We start from the raw sequence: 20,093 nt of genomic DNA on the forward strand, positions 1-20,093 counted from the left end.
CTCACCAGGACTCCTTGTTTTGCGTGTGATTCCCAATTGGAACATTTTTCTTTGGGAACATACATAAACGTTTTGCTTCCAAATATCCTGAGATGCTTCAGGTTAGGCTTCTCGCAGTTCCATAGCTCATATGCAGTTTTATTTGTGGCTTTACCTGGCACTCTGCTTTGAAGATAGCAAGCTGTCATGATGGCTTCTCCCCAATACGTTGTAGGTAGATTTCCATCAAACAACATACTTCTTCCACTTTCACAGAGAGTACGGTTCTTTCTCTCTGCAATGCCATTTTGTTCTGCGTTGTATGGAATGATAGTCTGTAACACGATTCCATCCTTTTTCAAAATGGTTTGCACCTTACCACTTGTACAGGGTGGGCCATTTATATGGATACACCTAAATAAAATGGGAATGGTTGGTGATATCAACTTTCAGTTTGTGGCACATTAGTATATGGGAGGGGGAAAACTTTTCAAGAAGGGTGGTGACCATGGTGGCCATTTTGAAGCTGGCCATTTCGGATCCAACTTTACTTTTTTCAATGGGAAGAGGGTCATGTGACACGTCAAACTTATTGAGAATGTCACAAGAAAAACAATGGTGTGCTTGGTTTTAACGTAACTTTATTCTTACATGAGTTATTTACAAATTTCTCTTTGTTTACAGCCATTGACATGTCGCTGAGTTTAACACGTGAGGAGCGGATAGAAATTGTGTGCGATGTCTGGTGAACGCAGTACCTGGGTCATTGCAGCAGATTTCAATGCAAGACACCCTATGCAAGAAAACTGTCACCATTGCCATTTTATTTAGGTGTATCCATATAAATGGCCCACCCAAAAAAGTTTGCCTCATCACTGAACATAATTGTTCTGTGTAAACTGAGGGTCCTGTTCCAAGTTTTGTTTTTCCCATTCTGCAAATTCAGCGCGCCGATCTGGGTTACAACCATTCCCATTTTATTTAGGTGTATCCATATAAATGGCCCACCCTGTATATTTGGTTCCATTATCTGCGCGCAGGGCTTTTGGCATTCTTTCAAATTTGTTGAACACTACAGCCAGATATTCTTCAAGTTTATGTGGAAATTCATCCTTCCTGTGAAGCAGGTAGGTGACTGTATATCTGGAGTAGTCATCAATAAATGTGAGAAAATATTTCTTCTTGCTAGGAGTTTGAACACTCATTGAACCGCATACATTTGTATGTATCAGATCCAGTGGCTGTGCAGATCTAGTGGTGCTTATTTTAGGAAAGGATTTTCTGAACATTTTCCTTTTAAGACAGCTAGTGCACTTCATCATTTGACTAAACTGGTTGATTTCAATACCATTTGCAAGTTGAGCTAGCTTCCTTACTGCTTCTGGGTCTCTGTGCCCAAGACGTCTGTGACATACATGGATATAGTTCTTATGTAGATCTTGTCTAGCACTGTGCACTCTTTCTTTGCATTTTATCTGATAAAGTTCATCTTGGATTTTTCCTTCTGCAAGAGTGTGACCCTTCTTTGAGATGATGCATCTGTTATCTTTAAAAGTAACTACATTCCCTATTTTGCGTGTGCTTCTTTACTGACAAAAGATTACTTTCAAGGCTGGGAACATAGAGAACATCCTTTATTGGAATCTTTCTGCTTTGTGCTGAGGAAACTGGACAGTGGAGGTAGCCGTATCCTACTCCTTCTGAAGTCATATAGTAACCATTAGCTAAGATGACCTTTTCTGACTTGCTTTCATTAAGGTCAGTGAAGAAATCCTTGTTATTTGTCATATGGCTGCTTGCATCAGAATCTATACACCATATATGCTTTGCACATGGGTCTGTACTGGCATTAAATGCAGCTTCAACACATGCCAAATCTTCCTTTACAGTGGTTTTAACCCTTTCATGACTATTCTGCTTTTTAAACTGACTCATTATTGCTTTCCAAATTCTGCAGTCTGCTTTAAAGTGGCCGGGCTTTTTACAGACAAGTTCACAAGTTTCTCTTAGATTTCTGTTATATTTAGGGAAATCCTGTGTCTTTAATGCTGTTTCTAGTCTGAATTCATTACTGCTGCTTACATGCTGTGTTTTTTTCTCTTGAATTCATCCACAAGTTTGCCTTTAACATAGTCTAGTGTCAGCTCATCATCTGGCCTTGCATCTAGTGCAGTCACGAGTGTGTGATAATTCTCTGGAAGACCACTTAATAGAAGTGCAGCAACATGAAAATCTTTAATTTCTTCTTCAATACCCCTGAGATGCTCCACAATCTCTAGAGTGTTTCTTATATATTCCTGCATATTCTGTCAATTACTTAGCTTAGACTGATACAGCTTTCTCATGAGATAAAGCTTATTACTGAGATTTGATCTTTCATGCACTTTCTGTAACTCATCCCACATCTCCTTTGCAATTGCACACTTGCATATATGCACAATCTGATTATCATCTACACTGAGGGAGATCATGCTTTGTGAAACACCTTTCCTAAAACACAGACTCCCTGGTCAGAATGGATTAACTTCAGACAGCCATAGACTTGAATGAAATATTTACAGATGCCATGTGCAGCTGACTCCGCTGTCTGATCTCGCACTGGAGTCACGACGGCAAACTTCGTGAAGTGATCCACCATTACTAAACAGTATTCATACCCCTGATGGGCCGGCCCGATGGACAGATTGTCTATCATTAGCAGTTCTAGGAGGGCGGACATCACAATAGTTTGTGTGGAGGTTCTCTGCTCTGGTGTTTTAGTCAATTCACATGTTAAGCATAGCCTACAAGCTTCCTCCACTACAGCCTTTAGGTGGGGATGAAAAACAAACCGCTGTAACCACTGAAACATCTTTTCCTGACCGAAGTGAGCTCCTTCTTTGTGTGCCTCAGTGGCTATCTCTAGCAACAGTGCTTCCGGAACTAAGAACTGCCAGGTGGTACCCAGCTCTTTCTGAAGCTGCGCTTTCAGATGCAACAAACCATTCTTAATCTGTGGCGTTCCCAATGTCGAAGAATCCGCAGTATTTCCGAGGATAGAGTATGTTTCTCTCGAACTAGGAAGTCTCGTTAATGTCACCCACTGCCTCGGCAGGGCAAGTTCTCTATCTTCTTGTTGTAACCGGACCCACTCATCTCGGGACCGCACCAAGACGCCCCCCAGGATCTGAATTGTAACTGATCCTGCATCGCCACCACTGTCCTAGTGGAACACAGGAATGTGGGGATCTCCTGATTTTCCAATTCTTCATCAATATTTCACCCAGGTTCAGTATGTTTCACCCTGGATAAAGCATCAGCATGAGTGTTCTCTGCTCCCTTTTATAGGCAATTTTGTACCGAAACTTCACCATTCTTGCCACCCATCGTTGTTCCAAGGCTCCCAGCTTCGCATTCTCCAGATGTGCCAATGCATTGTTATCGTGAACAAAAATGGAGGGCACCACTGAAAAGAGGGGTTCACCAAAGACTAGTCAAAAATATGTGACAGAAAAAAGAACAAAGCGACCAGCCTATGAATAGGGAACACCACATGTATGAGTAAAAAATGTATGAAGTTTATTGAATACATCCAACACAAACATGGAATAACACAGACTCCATAAAAACATTTAAAAACATGTGGAAAAGTGGTAAGTCAAATCATGAAATAATGATATGATAAACCTCCCACATCAACAGACCCCACAGACAATGTATGAATGAGCACTATAAAGTGTCTAAGGAGGAACAGTCTCTAAAACAAACAAATGAAAAAAGGCATTAAACATGAAAAATAAAAATGCCTGACTGGTTTGGAAAGAGAACTATTCACAGCACCATGAATATATTAAGCACATATGAAACCCCTGAACTGGCATCTATGTACTCACTGATGTAGTTAATGAGCACACACTCCTGTGGACTGCATATAACAAAAAAAAAAAAAAATTGAGCAGATGAATACAAGAATGGAAAAATATAAAAAGCCCATATGGGACAGCAGTACTAATGCCTTTGCACCTCTAATAAGGTCGTTGCAGACATACAGACCACAAATGGCAGAGACAATGAAGGCAGAAAAGGTCAAATAAACCAAAGCTCCATAATATGCCAGTGCATATGAAAAATAAAGTGCCTGGTGCTTCTGTGGGATGAGTGTGCGGGGGGAGCAAACCCCACGCGTATCGCCACCAAAAAGTGGCTTTCTCAAGGGAGAAATAAAGCGCTGTAACCATGAATGTGTTGGTCATATAAATACCCTAAATACAGGTGAAGTATAATGAGATGAGAACCTTACCAACATAGGGCGGCGAGAGATGCATGTGGCCGGGGCCATCTTGTCAGTGTTACGACGTTTAGCAATAAAGTTCTTTGAAACAAACCTCACTGAAATAAAGCGGCCGGGTAATATTGCAACCACGGCCATATTGTCAATGAAAACCGCTGACAATAAAGATAAATGAACAAGCCGCGCATGCGCAGAGGCGAATTTGCTGAAGTGAGGCCACAAAACGCTAATAGAAAACTAAATATTTATATGGCATCTATATATAAACAGATAAATAACAACAAATGCTATGCGCTTGTACAGATGTCCAAATACTGCATATGCAAAAATAAACGACACATGCACCACAGACGCCACCACAAATATATCAAAAGATGGATGCTGAATATTACACAAATGAGTCTAAAGAAAAATAGATAATCAATTATGATTGATTATAAATAAAACTTTTCATGCAAAATAAGCGATGTTTTTATTTGTTTTAACCCTGTTTTGTTATATGCACATATATAAATTGCGACCCATAATGCCAGAAAAGTGTATTTAGTAGTCTACAAGGGACTTGTTTTGTTGTATAGCAATGGCACATCGATGTGTAAACATCCAGTCAAAAAAAGCCTCTAAGATGCATGTGTGGAATTCAACACATGTGAACACGAGCCTATTTGAAAAATACATTTGCGCCCAGAAGAAAAATAAATAATCAGTTATGATTCATTATGAATGAAACTTTTCATGCAGAAAGAGCAATGTTTTTATTTGTTTTAACCTTGTGTTGTTATATACACATATATAAATTGCAACCCATAATGTCAGAAAGGGAGGGGGAAAAAAAAAAAAAAAAAAAAAGCTGTATCAAATAATGCATGAATACATTGATTTTAGCGTAAGTCCATATGCCCTGAATAAACATTAATTGTTTTGCAGAAAATCAACACGCAAAACACTTGTACACAATCATAGTCCATAAGAATGGACATAGGACCATAGACTTGTATTTCACATAAACATGCTCTGCTGTAATCACAAATAACACGCAAGCTGTAGTGCTATGAATGACTGGATATAGTAGTCAACTGGCTAAAGGATGGTGCTGTGAATAGCTAGAAATAATGGTCAACTGACTGAAAGATATTATCAAATAATAAACAGTTTGCAGCCAAGACATAACCAGCCAGAATATAAAAAAAAAAAAAAAAAAAAAAGATGATGAAATGGTCCGCCTCGAAGAGTCCATGAATCTTTTTACAAAAGAAGAAAGTGGAGATTTGCTAGGTCGATTTTATACTATTCCAATTAAAGGTTATCAAAAGTCCTGGAGCAATAATCCTTGGAACAGGCCAGGACCCCAAATGGTCACCTGGAATACAAGGAAAGAGAAGTATAAACATCCAAAATTATCCATAAAAGCCGGAGAATAAAAGCTCTTCATTTAGTCCCTGTGGTGCCATGCTTTTTAGATTATAAATCCAGCGCGACTCTCTACGGAGCAGTTCTTTTGTTGGATTCCCACCACGAATATTGCTCTGTATTTGATCCACTACTAAAACCCGTAAACCCTGATGCCTGCCCCCATGATGATCCAAAAAATGGCTCGCCACAGAGGTAATAGGCTTACCCTTCTCACGATCCATTTTGGCCTTGTTCATGTTTGAGATGTGCTGTTGCACTCTACGTCTGAGTTCTTGACTGGTTTGGCCTACGTAGATTTTAGGACACTGGCAAACAAGTAAATAAATCACATTTCGAGATTTGCAATTGGAATAGTGCCTCAATTGGATTGTGCCTGGAAAAATAGGGAGTGTAATGGTATCAGAAGCAATCATAAATGGACAAATGGTACATCCACTGCAAGGAAACAAACCTGATAGACGATGTCCAGTACCAATCCTTGTTGTTGGTCGTTGGAAATGGCTGGTAGTTAAATGATCCTTCAAATTCTTAGCCTTTTTGGCTATTATTTTTGGTCTATCAGAAAGAAAAGGTTTTAATTTAGTTTCATTCAGTAGGATTCCCCAATGCCTATCTAATATTTGATAAATCTCACGCCACTGGTTGTTATAAGGGGTGATCAAATTGATAGTACAGGGGGAATTTTGAAATTTAGGTTGAAGCAATACAGACCTCTCATTGATCAATGCTCTCTGATATGCCTGAGAAATTACTTTGCGTGGATAGCCCCTTTCTACAAACCGATTGGTAAGATCTCTAGCTCCTTCTCGGAAATCCGAGTCAGTAGTACAATTGCGTCTTACCCGCAAGAATTGTCCCTTAGGTATGTTGTTACGCAAATGTTGAGGATGAAAACTGGAAAAGTGTAACAAGCTGTTTGTTGCAGTGGCCTTCCGGAAAAGCTTGGTCTGAATGGCATTACCAATTTTCATGATTCTCAAATCCAAGAAATCCACAGTCTAATTTGAAAAAGAAGCTGTCAAAGAAATATTGAATGGATTAATGTTAAGCTGCTCTACAAAATGATGACAATCCTCCAATGAACCAGTCCAAAAAATTAGGACATCATCAATGTACCTGAACCAACGATAAACGCTGGTTCGAAAAATGGACAGGGGGCGCACCTGTGTCTCCTCCCACCAACCCAAAAAAAGGTTGGCATACGAAGGCGCACAGCGCGCCCCCATAGCAGTGCCAGACACCTGTTTATAGAAAACACGATCAAAAAACAAAATAGCTGTTAGAGAGTACAAAATGCAATAAGTCTAACAGAAAAGATTGATGTCTCCGGTCACCTGTTATTTGTTTGTTGAAAAAATAGGAAACAGCATCCATTCCTTGGGTATGTCCAATACAAGTGTACAAGGACTCAACGTCCATAGTTACAAGCACGGTGTTGTCAGGTACTTCCAGGTCCTGAAGTAGTCGGATCAAATGGGAAGTGTCTTGAATGAAAGAATCTAAGGAGACAACAAATGGCTGTAGAAAGTTATCAATATAAATGCATGGTCTTTCAAAAAGACTGCCAATGCCGGCCACAATGGGCCTGCCCGGTGGTTCAGAAATTGACTTATGCACCTTTGGTAACAAATATAGAGTGGGAACAACAGGATGGTGCGTTGTTAAAAAATCAAACTCACTCTTATTTAAAATGTTGTTTTGCTTAGCAGACATAAGTAGTCGATCAAGTTTACTTTTAAAAACCACAGTAGGGTCCGATGGTAAGACCTGATAACATGATCCGTTACTCAATTGGCGTTTAGCCTCCTTGACATACATCTCATGTGGCCACAAAACAATGTTTCCACCTTTGTCCGCTTCTTTAATGACAAAGGACCTGTTATTCTTAAGTTTATTAAGAGCCAGTCTCTCCCTAGATCCCAGATTTTCTCCTTGCTTGCTTGTAACACTAAGCTGAGCAATTTCTTTGCTAACTACCCGTATATTATAAAAAATCTGTATAGTCGGAAACAAAACAAAGGAGGGTGTAGCCTGTGACGGTAAACGCCATGATCGATTGGGGGCACTCCCCATGGCCTCATTTTCTTGTAAAAGAGAGAGGAGGTCACTGAAGACCTGCCTCTCATCCTGTGGCAATGTATCAATTATTGACGGCTGATGATAGAGCATCTTAAAAGTCAATTGCCTACAGAATAAATATAGATCCTTAATCAAGGTAAATCTGTCCAAATTGTTCATGGGTGCAAAAGAAAGCCCCCTGGACAAAACTGATTTCTCTACATCAGATAAAATATAGTCAGACAGGTTTATAATACGTAAATTACCTGTAGACGTCATATTTCCAGCAGGATCTATTTCTTCCTGTGTTGTCTCAATTGCCTCTTGTAGGTGGGTGACCAGTCCTTGTAACGGCGGCTCCTCTTTTTGGAATACGATTCGTTTTCTGTGACCCCTCCTGATGTGTTTTCCTGATCGCTGCCGCCTGACGATAAAAAATCACTTGTGGAGGAATCACCTGTATTTGCTGATACGTTTGGAACTTGGTTCCTCTTGTTGCGATTACCACTGTATTTGTTAAATCTTTTATTCCCGTGGTGTGTCCACCTGAATACGTGCTGACTGTCAAAATCTGCTTTGTCACGCAGAAACTTCTTTTTCTTCTTTTGTATAATTTCTTGTTCAAAATTATCAATGGTTTCCTTCAAACGTAACGGAAACGGTTTGACTAAACTCGCCTCATCAAAACTTGTTAATAAAATCTCCTTGTTTTTAATTTCCTCTTTAACCTTTACCAAGAGCTTACGGTCATGGTCAATCAGCAAACCAATCAAAATAGATGGAGTAAAAGAACAGATTAATCCAGCTCACCGCACTGCCTTGCTGGTAGGATCCAAATCCTGCGCACGGATTTGACTAGGCAGTCAATCAATAGTAGAAAAAAGGGAAGAAAGTTCCAGCGCTAGGAATGGAAAATTAAAAATCCATTTTATTGTGCCAATGCATATTAAAATTCCAGCAGGTACAGCATATCAGTCGGATGACTGCAGAACAACGCGTTTCGACGCCTCAGGTCTTAATCATGTTCTGAACATGATTAAGACCTGAGGCGTCGAAACGCGTTGTTCTGCAGTCATCCGACTGATATGCTGTACCTGCTGGAATTTTAATATGCATTGGCACAATAAAATGGATTTTTAATTTTCCATTCCTAGCGCTGGAACTTTCTTCCCTTTTTTCTACAATCAAAATAGATGAACATTTCAAAAGACCTGTTTTTATGGAGTCTGTGTTATTCCATGTCTGTGTTGGATGTATTTAATAAACTTCATACATTTTTTACTCATAAATGCATTGTTATCGGCGCATACTAGTACTTCAGACACAGATAAGTATTCCGCGAACCTCTCCTTCATAGCCCACACCAACGCCAGCAGCTCCAACTTGAAGGAACTGTAATTGTCTGGATTAAGTTCGGAATCGACTTGCATAAGCGATCACCTTCTCTCTCCCGCCCTGTATCTGTGACAACACAGCCCCAAGTCCATGCAAACTCCTGTCGGTTTGGAGAACGAACGGTTGAGAAAAGTCCGCTTAAGCCAACACAAGGGCTTCCGTCAATACCCTCATCAGGTCTTGAAAGGCTTCTTCTTGGTGTTCCTTCCAATGAATAGCCCAGCTCTTTGCACTTTGCACCTGAGGGCACCCCTTTCAGCAGCTCCAACAGTGGCCTGGCTCGGTGAGCAAAATTCTTCATAAAATGGCAGTAATACCTGGTCAGTTTCTGGAATGCTTGGACATCCTTCACCATCTCTGGAGTGGGCCAGTCCTGGATCACAGCGATTTTCTCTCTGGATGGCTTCACCCCTTCAGCATAAACAATGTGGCCCAGGTACTCAATCTGAGTGCAGTACAGATGACATTTTTGAGGCTTCACCATTAGCCTGTGTTTCTGAAGACGACTCAACACTTGCTCCAGTCGTTGCAGATGTTTCTAAAATGAGGCCGTGTAGACTATGATGTTGTTTAAATAGATGAGGGTGGCTTCAAAGTTCAAATCACTTAAAAACTTCTCCATGAGACGCTGAAAAGTTCCAGTGGAGTTGGCCAAGCCAAACACCATTCGGTTAAATTCAAATAGGCCCATGGGTAGAATAAAGGCAGTCTTGTCTCGATCCTGCTCTGACATAGGCACTTGGCAATAGCCGGTGGCGAGATCCAATGTGGAAAAAAATTTTGTTTTTCCTAGCGCGGACAGGAACTCCTCAATTCTGGGTTGCGGGAATGAATCTCTCATGGTACAAGCATTGAGTTTTCAATAGTCCACACAAAAATGCAAAGTAACGTCTTTCTTCCGCACTAGAACTATCGGAGCAGCCCAGGGACTCTGACTCTCTCTGATAACACCATTCTGTAACATCTGTCCTAACATACTCTTCAACTCTTGGTACAGCTATGGCGAAATTTGCCAATAGCGCTCTCTTATGGGTGCGGTACTTTCTGTGGGTATCTCGTGGGTGATAGCTGTAGTGCAGCCAAAATCGTCCCAGTAGAGCCTCCACCTGCTGCACCTGTGTCTGGGTGAGTTCATTCAAATTAGCTCGCATTTGTTCCAATATAAGTCACCCCTTTTGAATATGCTGAGGCTCCGGCGTCCAAGAGGAATTCATTGTTACGGTCCAGGTGTCTCCCTGTTGTACTTTCAGCTGCACAGCCTGAGGCGGTATTATCTGTTTAGGCATGCCCACAATCTGGGCTACTTCGCTTCTGGGGCAGATTGTAATGTCCTGTTCCTCCAGATTGATGCAGCGTACTAGTACTGTCCCATCCCGCACAATGGCTAGTGTACGTGCTACCAGGAACCCTGAAGGCAGTTGTTCTGAAGAAGGCTCAATTTAAATTTCAACTCCCTCCAGTGGGATACAAGCACGGATGGGTAGAGTGATTACTGTTTGCCTGGGTGGCAGAATGAGTTTGGAAGAGGCGGGAACGATCACTTTTCCTAATACTCCTCCATCACAATAAGCCTCCTGAGCTTGAGCTACACGTACTAACTGCTGAAATACTCTCCTCTGGGGGGTATGTGAACTCCACTGCTTCAAAGTCTCTTTAGAGGGTTCATTGATAAGGAGGCTTCCAAATTCCTTTAAGATGTGACTGCATGCCCGGCTACTCACATCTCCCTGGGTTAGTACCACCCCCTTTCATCCCAAATCCTTTCCACAGATGGAGATCTGCATCCACGCCACTCCTGTGACCGGAATGGGCAGTTGGTTGGCAGCCATCAACTTTATCACTGGGCCCCACTGAGGCCGTCTTGCTTCCAGAAAATTTAGTCGCAAATAGTCCTCTGGCATTGTTGTCATCTGAGAGCCCGTGTCCACCAGACACTGCACGACCATCAAATTCAGCCCAGACCAGAGGGCACATTGACACTAGGTTTGTGGGACTTCCACTACTCCTTCACGTCTGTTCTTGCTCCGTGCGGCGTCCCCCTGGCTCGGGGCCCGCTAGTTTAATGGACGACGGGGTTGTATTCTGCCCCGATGTGTACACTCCTGGGCTATATGTCCATTCTCGCCACAATTATAGCAAGTGAGGGGTCTCTTGTCGACGGAGCATTCTATTATCATGGTTGGGTTTTGAGCCTTCCCTGCCCCCAGGCGAATCTGCGGCAACCTCAGTTTTCTTTTTAACATCCGCCAATTCTCACTTAATATTCAAAGGCTCTCTCCTCAATTCTTCCACCCATTGGGGTTCGGTGATTGTATTCACGGACACCTCCCCGCTCCGGACCTTGCCCACCGGGATCGTCACCCCCTGCTCCTGTTCACGTGTGCGCGCTTTGCTTCCTATCTCAGAAAAGGTCATGCGAAGGTTCACCTGCACGCGTCCTGCAAGCCCATCACTAAAAGGACTCACAGCATTATGTCTGTAGGGCCTATGCCAATTTCATCTTTCCTACCAATCGCAGTGTGCAACTCCTGCAATGCATTCATGTTCTGAGTCACAGTCTCCCCCTCCTCCTGCATGCGGCTAAAGAGCCGCGTCCTCAGGTCCCTTATGTCTCTGGGATCTCCATGAGTCTCTTCCAAAATTTGAAGTACCTTGTTAAAGGTGTCTCGCTCTCGGGGTGTCCGTAGCATAACTGAGTCTCTGGCTTCTCCATCTAATGCCATAATAGCCACCTCAGCTTCTAATGCAGGGTGATAGGGTGCATCACCTTCATGCCCCTGATACGCTCAGTCCAGCTGCACAACATAGTGTTATCTAGATTGTGAGCCCCATCGGGGACAGTGATGATAATGTGTGCAAAACTGTAAAGCGCTGCGGAATATGTTAGCGCTATATAAAAATAAAGATTATTATTATTTCCCGTAAACTTCGGCAGATTATTCTACATTGCCCCCAGCGGAATGCTGGATTTAGGGCCATTTCGTTCACAGTTCACGCAGCACATCCCTTCGTCTTCCCCTTCTCTGAGTCACTTAACGATTGCACAGGACAGCACATCCCAGAGTCCTCCCCGTTCAGCGTCACCTCAGTAAATACTCATCTTAACGACATTACAAAGCAATATATAAATATACACAGCAGCATTAAATATACATTATATAAATTTTACATTGGGGCATGCTTAGGGGTTCAGGACGGCTCTGCTACATCCATATCATACACACTCAGCTCTGCTACATATACCTCGCACACGCATGTCTCCGCTCCGTACACGTCGTACACACACGGCTCCAGTCCGGGCACCTCGTACACACACGGCTCTGCTACATCCACCCTGTAGCTCCCTCCTGACCCCACACAGAAACTTCCCCTCATCCAGCACCATGACAACCAGCACAGCAGAGTCCTGTATACACTGAGGCCCCTGATCATGTGACCCCTGACTCCTCCCCTCCTGTGACCTCATCACAGGTCCTGTGCGCACAGAGCAGCCATATATGTGGAGTGTGGCTCTGCAGGTGGAGGTAGGTGCTGGAGATTCCCCATTGACATTAACCCCTTCAGTGTTGTAGTCATGTTGCCGTAGATATAACTTTTTGACATTGTTTGGCAGATGTTTCATGTGTTTCGAGTCACACATTAGTAGAGCCATTCTAAATGACCTTTTTCTCAGTTCCAATAGAGAAGCTTACTGGGAAAATAGCAGAAAAATCACCAAACCCAGAGCATTCTTCGTAAAATCACACAGATGTCAAACACAAAACCCTGTGTATATAGGCTCTATAATAATGATTGATATAGAATATAATGTCACATCGGTCCTTGTAGATTGTGAGCCCTCTCGGGCAGGGTCCTCTCTCCTCCTGTACCAGTCGTGACTTGTATCATGTAGGCCAGGTTCATATTGCGTTAACCCAGCCCGTTCACCGCATAGTGTTGACGGGCTGCGTTAACGGTATAGCATAACGTGATCACGTTATGCTATACCCGCTAGCACAGATGATTTATCTGCACTAGCGGTGACGGAGCCTCAGACACTGCAGCCCGCGTCCACTTTACGGCATGCGTCACGATGCGCCCAGTAATGGGGGTCAATGGCATCGTTAATGGACTGCCATAACAATGTGACCCCGGCCTTAAGATTACTGTACTCATTTTTATTATGTACTAGCTGAAGAGCCCGGCGCTGCCCAGGCATAGTAACTAACTACGGTTAGTTATAACAAATTCTAATGATATCTATATATATATATATAAAGCTGAGTGTATAGCCCCGCCCACTCCGCATAGCCACATTCACTATAATATTCCACATCATCCCGTCAGCCAGAGCTACCGGACTATTACCCCTAATATCTTACATCATCCCATCAGCCAGAGCCACCGGACTACTACCCATAATATCCCACATCATCCCGTCAGCCAGAGCCACCGGACTACTACCCCTAATATCTCACATCATCCCATCAGAGCCACCGGACTACTACCACTAATATCCCACATCATCCCGTCGGCCAGAGCCACCGGACTACTACCCCTAATATCCCACATCATCCCATCAGAGCCACCGGACTACTACCTCTAATATCCCACATCATCCCATCAGCCAGAGCCACTGGACTACTACCCCTAATATCCCACATCATCCCGTCAGCCAGAGCTACCGGACTACTACCCCTAATATCCCACATCATCCCGTCAGCCAGAGCCACCGGACTACTACCCCTAATATCCCACATCATCCCGTCAGCCAGAGCTATCGGACTATTACCCCTAATATCCCACATCATCCCGTCAGCCAGAGCCACCGGACAACTACCACTAATATCCCACATCATCCCGTCAGCCAGAGCTACCGGACTACTACCCCTAATATCTCACATCATCCCGTCAGCCAGAGCCACCAGACTACTACCCCTAATATCCCACATCATCCCGTCAGCCAGAGCCACCGGTCTACTACCCCTAATATCCCACATCATCCCATCAGCCAGAGCTACCGGACTACTACCCCTAATATCCCACATCATTCTGTCAGAGCCACCGGACTACTACCCCTAATATCCCACATCATTCTGTCAGAGCCACCGGACTACTACCCCTAATATCCCACATCATCCCATCACAGCCACTGGACTACTACCCCTAGTATCCCACATCATTCCGTCAACCAGAGCCACCGGACTACCCTTAATATCCCACATCATCCCGTCAGCCAGAGCCACCGGACTACTACCCCTAATATCCCACATCATCCCATCACAGCCACTGGTCTACTACCCCTAATATCCCACATCATCCCATCAGCCTGGGGCGAGAACCAGAGCGCTGAGTGGAACCGTCCTAACTTCCATACCGGGGATCCTTTTAAGAGAGGCCTGGGGTCAGTACCAAAGCGCTGGATAGATTTGCCCTAACTTCCATACCAATGATACCTTTAAGAGAGCCTGGGGTCAGTATCAGAGCACTGAGGGATTTGCCCTAACTTCCATACCGGAGATCCCTTTAAGAGGGAAGATGTGCCTATGGGATGGAGGATGTGTGATGGGTATATGGGCATGGGAGGGGGTGATTCATTTCTGTTATGTGCTCTCTGCTCCTTTCTGGGGGGCAAACAATGGCTGGGAGCTTATGTTCCCAGGGATGCTAGATTTCTCCCACCATGTCAGTGTCTGCTGAGGTGTTGTCGAGTGGGAAAACTGTTGCTCATAGCAACCAATCACAGCTCAGCTTCTTTGAAACAGCTCTGGTGAAATTAAAGATGCTTTGTGATTGGTTGGTGATACACACATACATACACACACATACATACATTCAATTTTATATATATATAGATACCCCTCCTGACATGTAAAGCGCCATGGAATAAATGGCGCTATAATAATAATCTGAAATAACACTGTGTATGAATCCATTCCAAGGTCATTCCTTCACTTCTACCATAAGAACCTCCCGATGAAGCTTTGTTAAAACGTGCATTTGGGCGGCAGGGTCACAATTGTGGATATAGCGTCTGGGTGAGTTACCATCTGTATGGATATCTCATGATTTGAATCTGTATTATATCAGATTGACTTCTTCATTGTTTTTTGTTCTTTATTGAATTCCTTGATATTCTGTGATAAATCTCTGTATGTGACTATAATTGAATCATCAGGCAAGCTAGACCGACTCCGAAATGCGTAGCAACAATTAAAGTTTTTACTATTACCCCAGTGGTATATCACCTCATTACCCGTTGCAGCGCTAAACCAAACCACCATCTCTCTCCCTTGGATTTCTATCTGGATCTCATTGGAGTCCAGCAGGTGAAGCAGCAGCCATTCAAATTGACTTAATTTTTTCTCGGCATTTTACCTGCTTTGTCACAACAGGCTCAGGTGAGTGCCTCTCCCTGAGATAGTTTTTTTTCTAGCATGATATGCACAAGGTGTGCTTTCTTTTCTTTTTTCTTTCAAATAATCGGATTGTGTGTTATACCGGGGGCAGGACGGGGCCATGACTGCATGTAGTGATCATGTGAAGCCGGTAACAGCTCCGGAAATTTCTTACATGGGATCTTTGTGATGTAACATCGTCATCTTCTCCCCATTCAGGTCTCTACAATATCGGATCCTCTCAGTGGAGATCTTCTGTATAAGAGAATTCTCCTGAGTGACCCTACAAGGATGGATAGTGACAGGGACAAGATGGCGGAGAGGATATTACAGCTCACCCTAGAGATCCTCTTCCGGCTTACAGGAGAGGTGAGAGATCCTGATGACGTCACATTACGTCATTCTTATCTATGGGAATAACAGATGGACAGAACTGGAGAGGTGAGGACTCTGGAAATGTCTGTAGTGAGGTTTATTAATGTGTCTCTCCATAACCAGGATTACACAGTAGTGAAGAAGACCTCTAGGGAGCGCTGTCAGGCCCCTGTGTCTGAGGGATGGGGAAGACCCCTGAGCCCAATCACGGGGCCTCCACCTCACCCCCTGATACATGAGGACATCAATGACCAGAAGATCCTAGAACTCACCTACAAGATGATTGAGCTGCTGACTGGAGAGGTGACACTGCTGGGAATGCTGGGACATTATACAGTAACACTATGGAGGGATCGGGGGATGATGATATCATTGTATGTGTCAGGTTCCTATAAGGTGTCAGGATGTCACCATCTATTTTTCCATGGAGGAGTGGGAGTATTTAGAAGGACACAAAGATCTGTACAAGGACGTCATGATGGAGGTTCCCCAGCCCCTCACATCACCAGGTAATAGGACTAAATACACACGGCCTATAATTATCTGTATGTAAAGAATGAATTCAGTCCCTGTATGTGTTTCCTCCAGTTCTATCCAGTGAGAGGACAACACCAGAGAGATGTCCCTGTCCTCTTCTTCCACAGGACTGTAAACAAGGAGATCCCGATGTTCCTCAGGATCATCAGGTAGATAGAGAGAAGGTGTCATGAGATCTCCCCTATGATGTGTAGAAGACTGTGAAGGTCTTGTGTTTAGTCTTGTTTTATCCACCAGTACTACACACTGAACAACGTAATGACGACACCTGCATCTATTTGATAACTACTACTGTTCCTTGTGACTTTCACGTTAATTTCTGTTCTTTTCGTGATATCCACCTGTCAGTGACCTTTACAACTTTTTGTTTCAGTGTAAAGATCTCATCTCTATTAATACTACAGAGACATATGAGAGTGATGAAGAGTGGTGTAAAGTGGAGATTCTTACCGAAAGTGACCAAGGTAAGTTACCAGCTGCTACAATTATGTGTTGAATTTATTAGGCTGCGTGATACAAAGAGTTTTGATGTGACTTATAGAGACAAATGAGCTTTGCTGTGTGATGATTTAGCTTTCTGAGATCTGCTACATGCTGCATCTAAAACTTTGATTGTGTCACAACTGCTGCACCCAATAAACTAAGTGATCCGTCGTTGGAAGCAAGGTCTCTTTCCCTACTCCATGCTGCTCTCAGATGAGGTAGAAAAAACCTGTTTACAGATTCCTTTGAAGAAGAATCAGCTTTTGTCTTCAGGCTGAAACTGATCAATATCCGCAGAACAAGACCTAAGAATGTCGAAACGCGTTGTCTGCACACATATAGCAGCAGTGTGCCCTTTGTTTGACCCCCCTGTGTATAATAAGGATTTCTGCCAAATGGAATATTTTAAAGATGGAACAATAAAATGGATTTTAGTTGCCAAGTAGGAAGAATCCGCTGGAATTATTTGTTGTTCTCTGCGAACATTGCATCATGGGTGTGCCTCTGCCATTTCAACTCTCTGCAGCTTCCTGGCAGTGAGCAGATCTCCTAAAGACGACAGACTGGGTGAGCTGGCTATAACTTCTTTGGAAACTGATCAATCCCTTCAATTTGGACTTTGCAGTGAAGGTGGTAGACTGAAATGTAAGTTGAAGAGAGCGTACGCAAAAGCATTGATGTGCCATTTTGGAAAATTGGTCCTCAATCACCCACATTACTGTACTGTCAAATGAGCTGGGAAAATGTAGACATAGAGGACATGATTCCAATACCTGTGGTCGTCGCATTGGCAGTTGTGTTATAAGGGAAGTGGATGCCGAGGTGATAGTGGCACTCTGAGTCAGGGCAAATCTTGATGTGAAAATCAGGAGGAGGGCAAGGAGCTGAAGACACTTACCACATTGAGGCAACCGTCAGCTGAGTTCTGGATGATGATTGTGTGATGTACAAGACCTGGGAATCAGATCTGCCTAATGGGGAAGTAATAAAAATGACAAAAGTCTTGGCACTCAATGTGTGAAATATTCAGATACTTTTTATTTCGTGCATCCAGACAGAAAGGGTTAAACGTTTTCGGTCCACTATAGGACCTTCATCAGAACAATCTTGTTTACTGAAATATACATACAAAAGAAGAACAAAAACAAAATGTTAACTGCTGTCCGCATCATCACAGAAATACATACTAGCAAAAGACATGACAAAATATATGTTCCAACTTCATCAACAAACTTCCAAGGAGAAAGAGACGGCTAGTGGAGGTCCTATCCAAGGGTGCTTTACTGAGTCAGGCGATGGTAACTCCAAAAGTTCTGTGCTGGTTGTTAAGGAATAGGGAGCCAATAAGTGAGTATGGTTACGGATAGAGGACTACACTGACCGAATATTGGTGGTGATATAGTGCGACCTTGTACTTCAAAGGATACAGGTATAGCAGTGTATCATACATGTGCAATCTAGTGCTACCAAGAAGGCTAGGAATAGAATTCAAATCAATACCTGAAATGGATAAATCCTTTAACTGCTAGCCAAAGAAGATAAAGTAGAGTCTGAAAGCAAAATGGAGGCTGTACGTGAAAATGCAAAGGATGTGACACAATGTATATGGCAGTCATATCGCAGCATAGTACCAAATAAGTGTGGTCATACAATGGGAGAATAACTATGATGGGATACCTGGAAAGCCTGTGAATGTGTTAAGAAGCTGGCGTCTGGGATGCGTATATGGACACAACCGTCCAAATTTAGAGCAGGCAGCTGATGGCCAATAAAGTGACACACTGATAGGAGACAGGAAATGAGTTGAGGGGAAATAAATATACCTGTGTGTCAATTCTTTGTGCGGGTTCCGCAGCGGTTTGGCACCTGCTCCATGACAGGTGTCAAACCGCATGGGAAAACCGCAAGCAAATCCGCACTAGATCCGCAGATAAAATCTGCACGCAATAATCCGCAGCAGAATCCGCAACGTGTGCACACACCCTTAGTGTCTGAGGCTTGAGAGCAGCTGAAAGCTCTGGTGGTGGTTATGATGGTGTTTTCATTACAATATCCCCCTCCCTCCCATGCACGTCACAGTGCCCTGTGCCTTGCAGTTGTGGCACCAGAATCCCACGCATGAGCCCAGCATTTTCTCCACAATCCATACCTTCTCCTATTTTCTACGGTCAGTGTATTCAGGGATCTTCTGTGCAGGCACCGGCGAATCACTGCGACTTGCGCTACCTTTATAGTCATGTGAGAACCATCTGCCTTATAGCAAATGGCTTGGTATTAATTTTTGGACCATTTTTTTAATCTTGAAAAGCATGAAAATTCTGCAAGTGGAGTAACTTACTGTTAGTTACCATCTGTGAGGTCACTTTGAGATAACTAAGGCTGTGTTCGCATTAAAGAGCTTGAAAATGGGTTGATACAGTTCTAGATTTCAGAATGGTACAGACATCTTTTTCAGGCCGCTGCAGTAATTGCGATTTGCAGCAAATCAATTCACCACAAATCAAATTTTTGAAAAAAAATCCAGCAACACTGACCAATGTGAACTTGAAAAGACAGTCTTTTCTGATAGTCTTCGTTTATAAACATCAATGCAGAGTGCATCACCCAGAGAAGGCTCACATGACTTCGGGCAGAGTACCATATAATGCCTTTCAGCTATCACATTACGTAGCACAGTCAAAGTCAATCACAAATATCATTGTATGTTTAAAATCAGAAGTGGGGAATGCAGCAGGGAATGTCAATTGTCAGTCACAGCTTAGCCATATTGATAGGGAGAGAAAGCTCTGACATAGTACAGAAACTGTATATACAGGGTGGGCCATTTATATGGATACATCTGGGTGGGCCATTTATATGGATACACCTAAATTAAATGGGAATGGTTGGTGATATCAACTTCCTGTTTGTGGCATATTAGTATATGGGAGGGGGAAAATTTTTCAAGATGGGTGGTGACCATGGCGGTCATTTTGAAGTCGGCCAACCCAGGTGTATCCATATAAATGGCCCACCCAGGTGTATCCATATAAATGGCTCACCCTGTATAATGTGTAAAAGAAAGATGAAGAAGACTTGTGTTTGAGGAAAAGAGAATCTATATACCGTATATTAAAATGAGGGTATGTGTGTGTGTGTGTGTGTGTGTGTGTCAACCACGCCTTTTCCACATAGCAACTAAGCATCTTTCATTTCACCAGAGCTGT

The 20,093-nt window shown here is 43.1% G+C and overlaps 2 protein-coding genes across 2 annotated transcripts in view; both read left to right on the plus strand.

Moving 5' to 3' along the window:
* The window catches only part of LOC141073676 (uncharacterized), a 502,533-nt gene that overhangs the window by 188,438 nt on the left and 294,002 nt on the right, over positions 1-20,093 (plus strand). The window lies entirely within an intron of this gene.
* LOC141070474 (uncharacterized) overlaps positions 1-20,093 on the plus strand; it is a 79,314-nt gene that overhangs the window by 29,275 nt on the left and 29,946 nt on the right. The window contains 3 exon segments of the mRNA XM_073559491.1: positions 16,259-16,376; positions 16,456-16,553; positions 16,778-16,868. Coding sequence (XP_073415592.1) covers positions 16,259-16,376; positions 16,456-16,553; positions 16,778-16,868 — 307 coding nt within the window.

This window comes from Dendrobates tinctorius, unplaced genomic scaffold, assembly GCF_039654945.1.
Source record: "Dendrobates tinctorius isolate UK_male_01 unplaced genomic scaffold, ASM3965494v1 ptg000014l, whole genome shotgun sequence".
Lineage (NCBI taxonomy): Eukaryota > Metazoa > Chordata > Amphibia > Anura > Dendrobatidae > Dendrobates > Dendrobates tinctorius.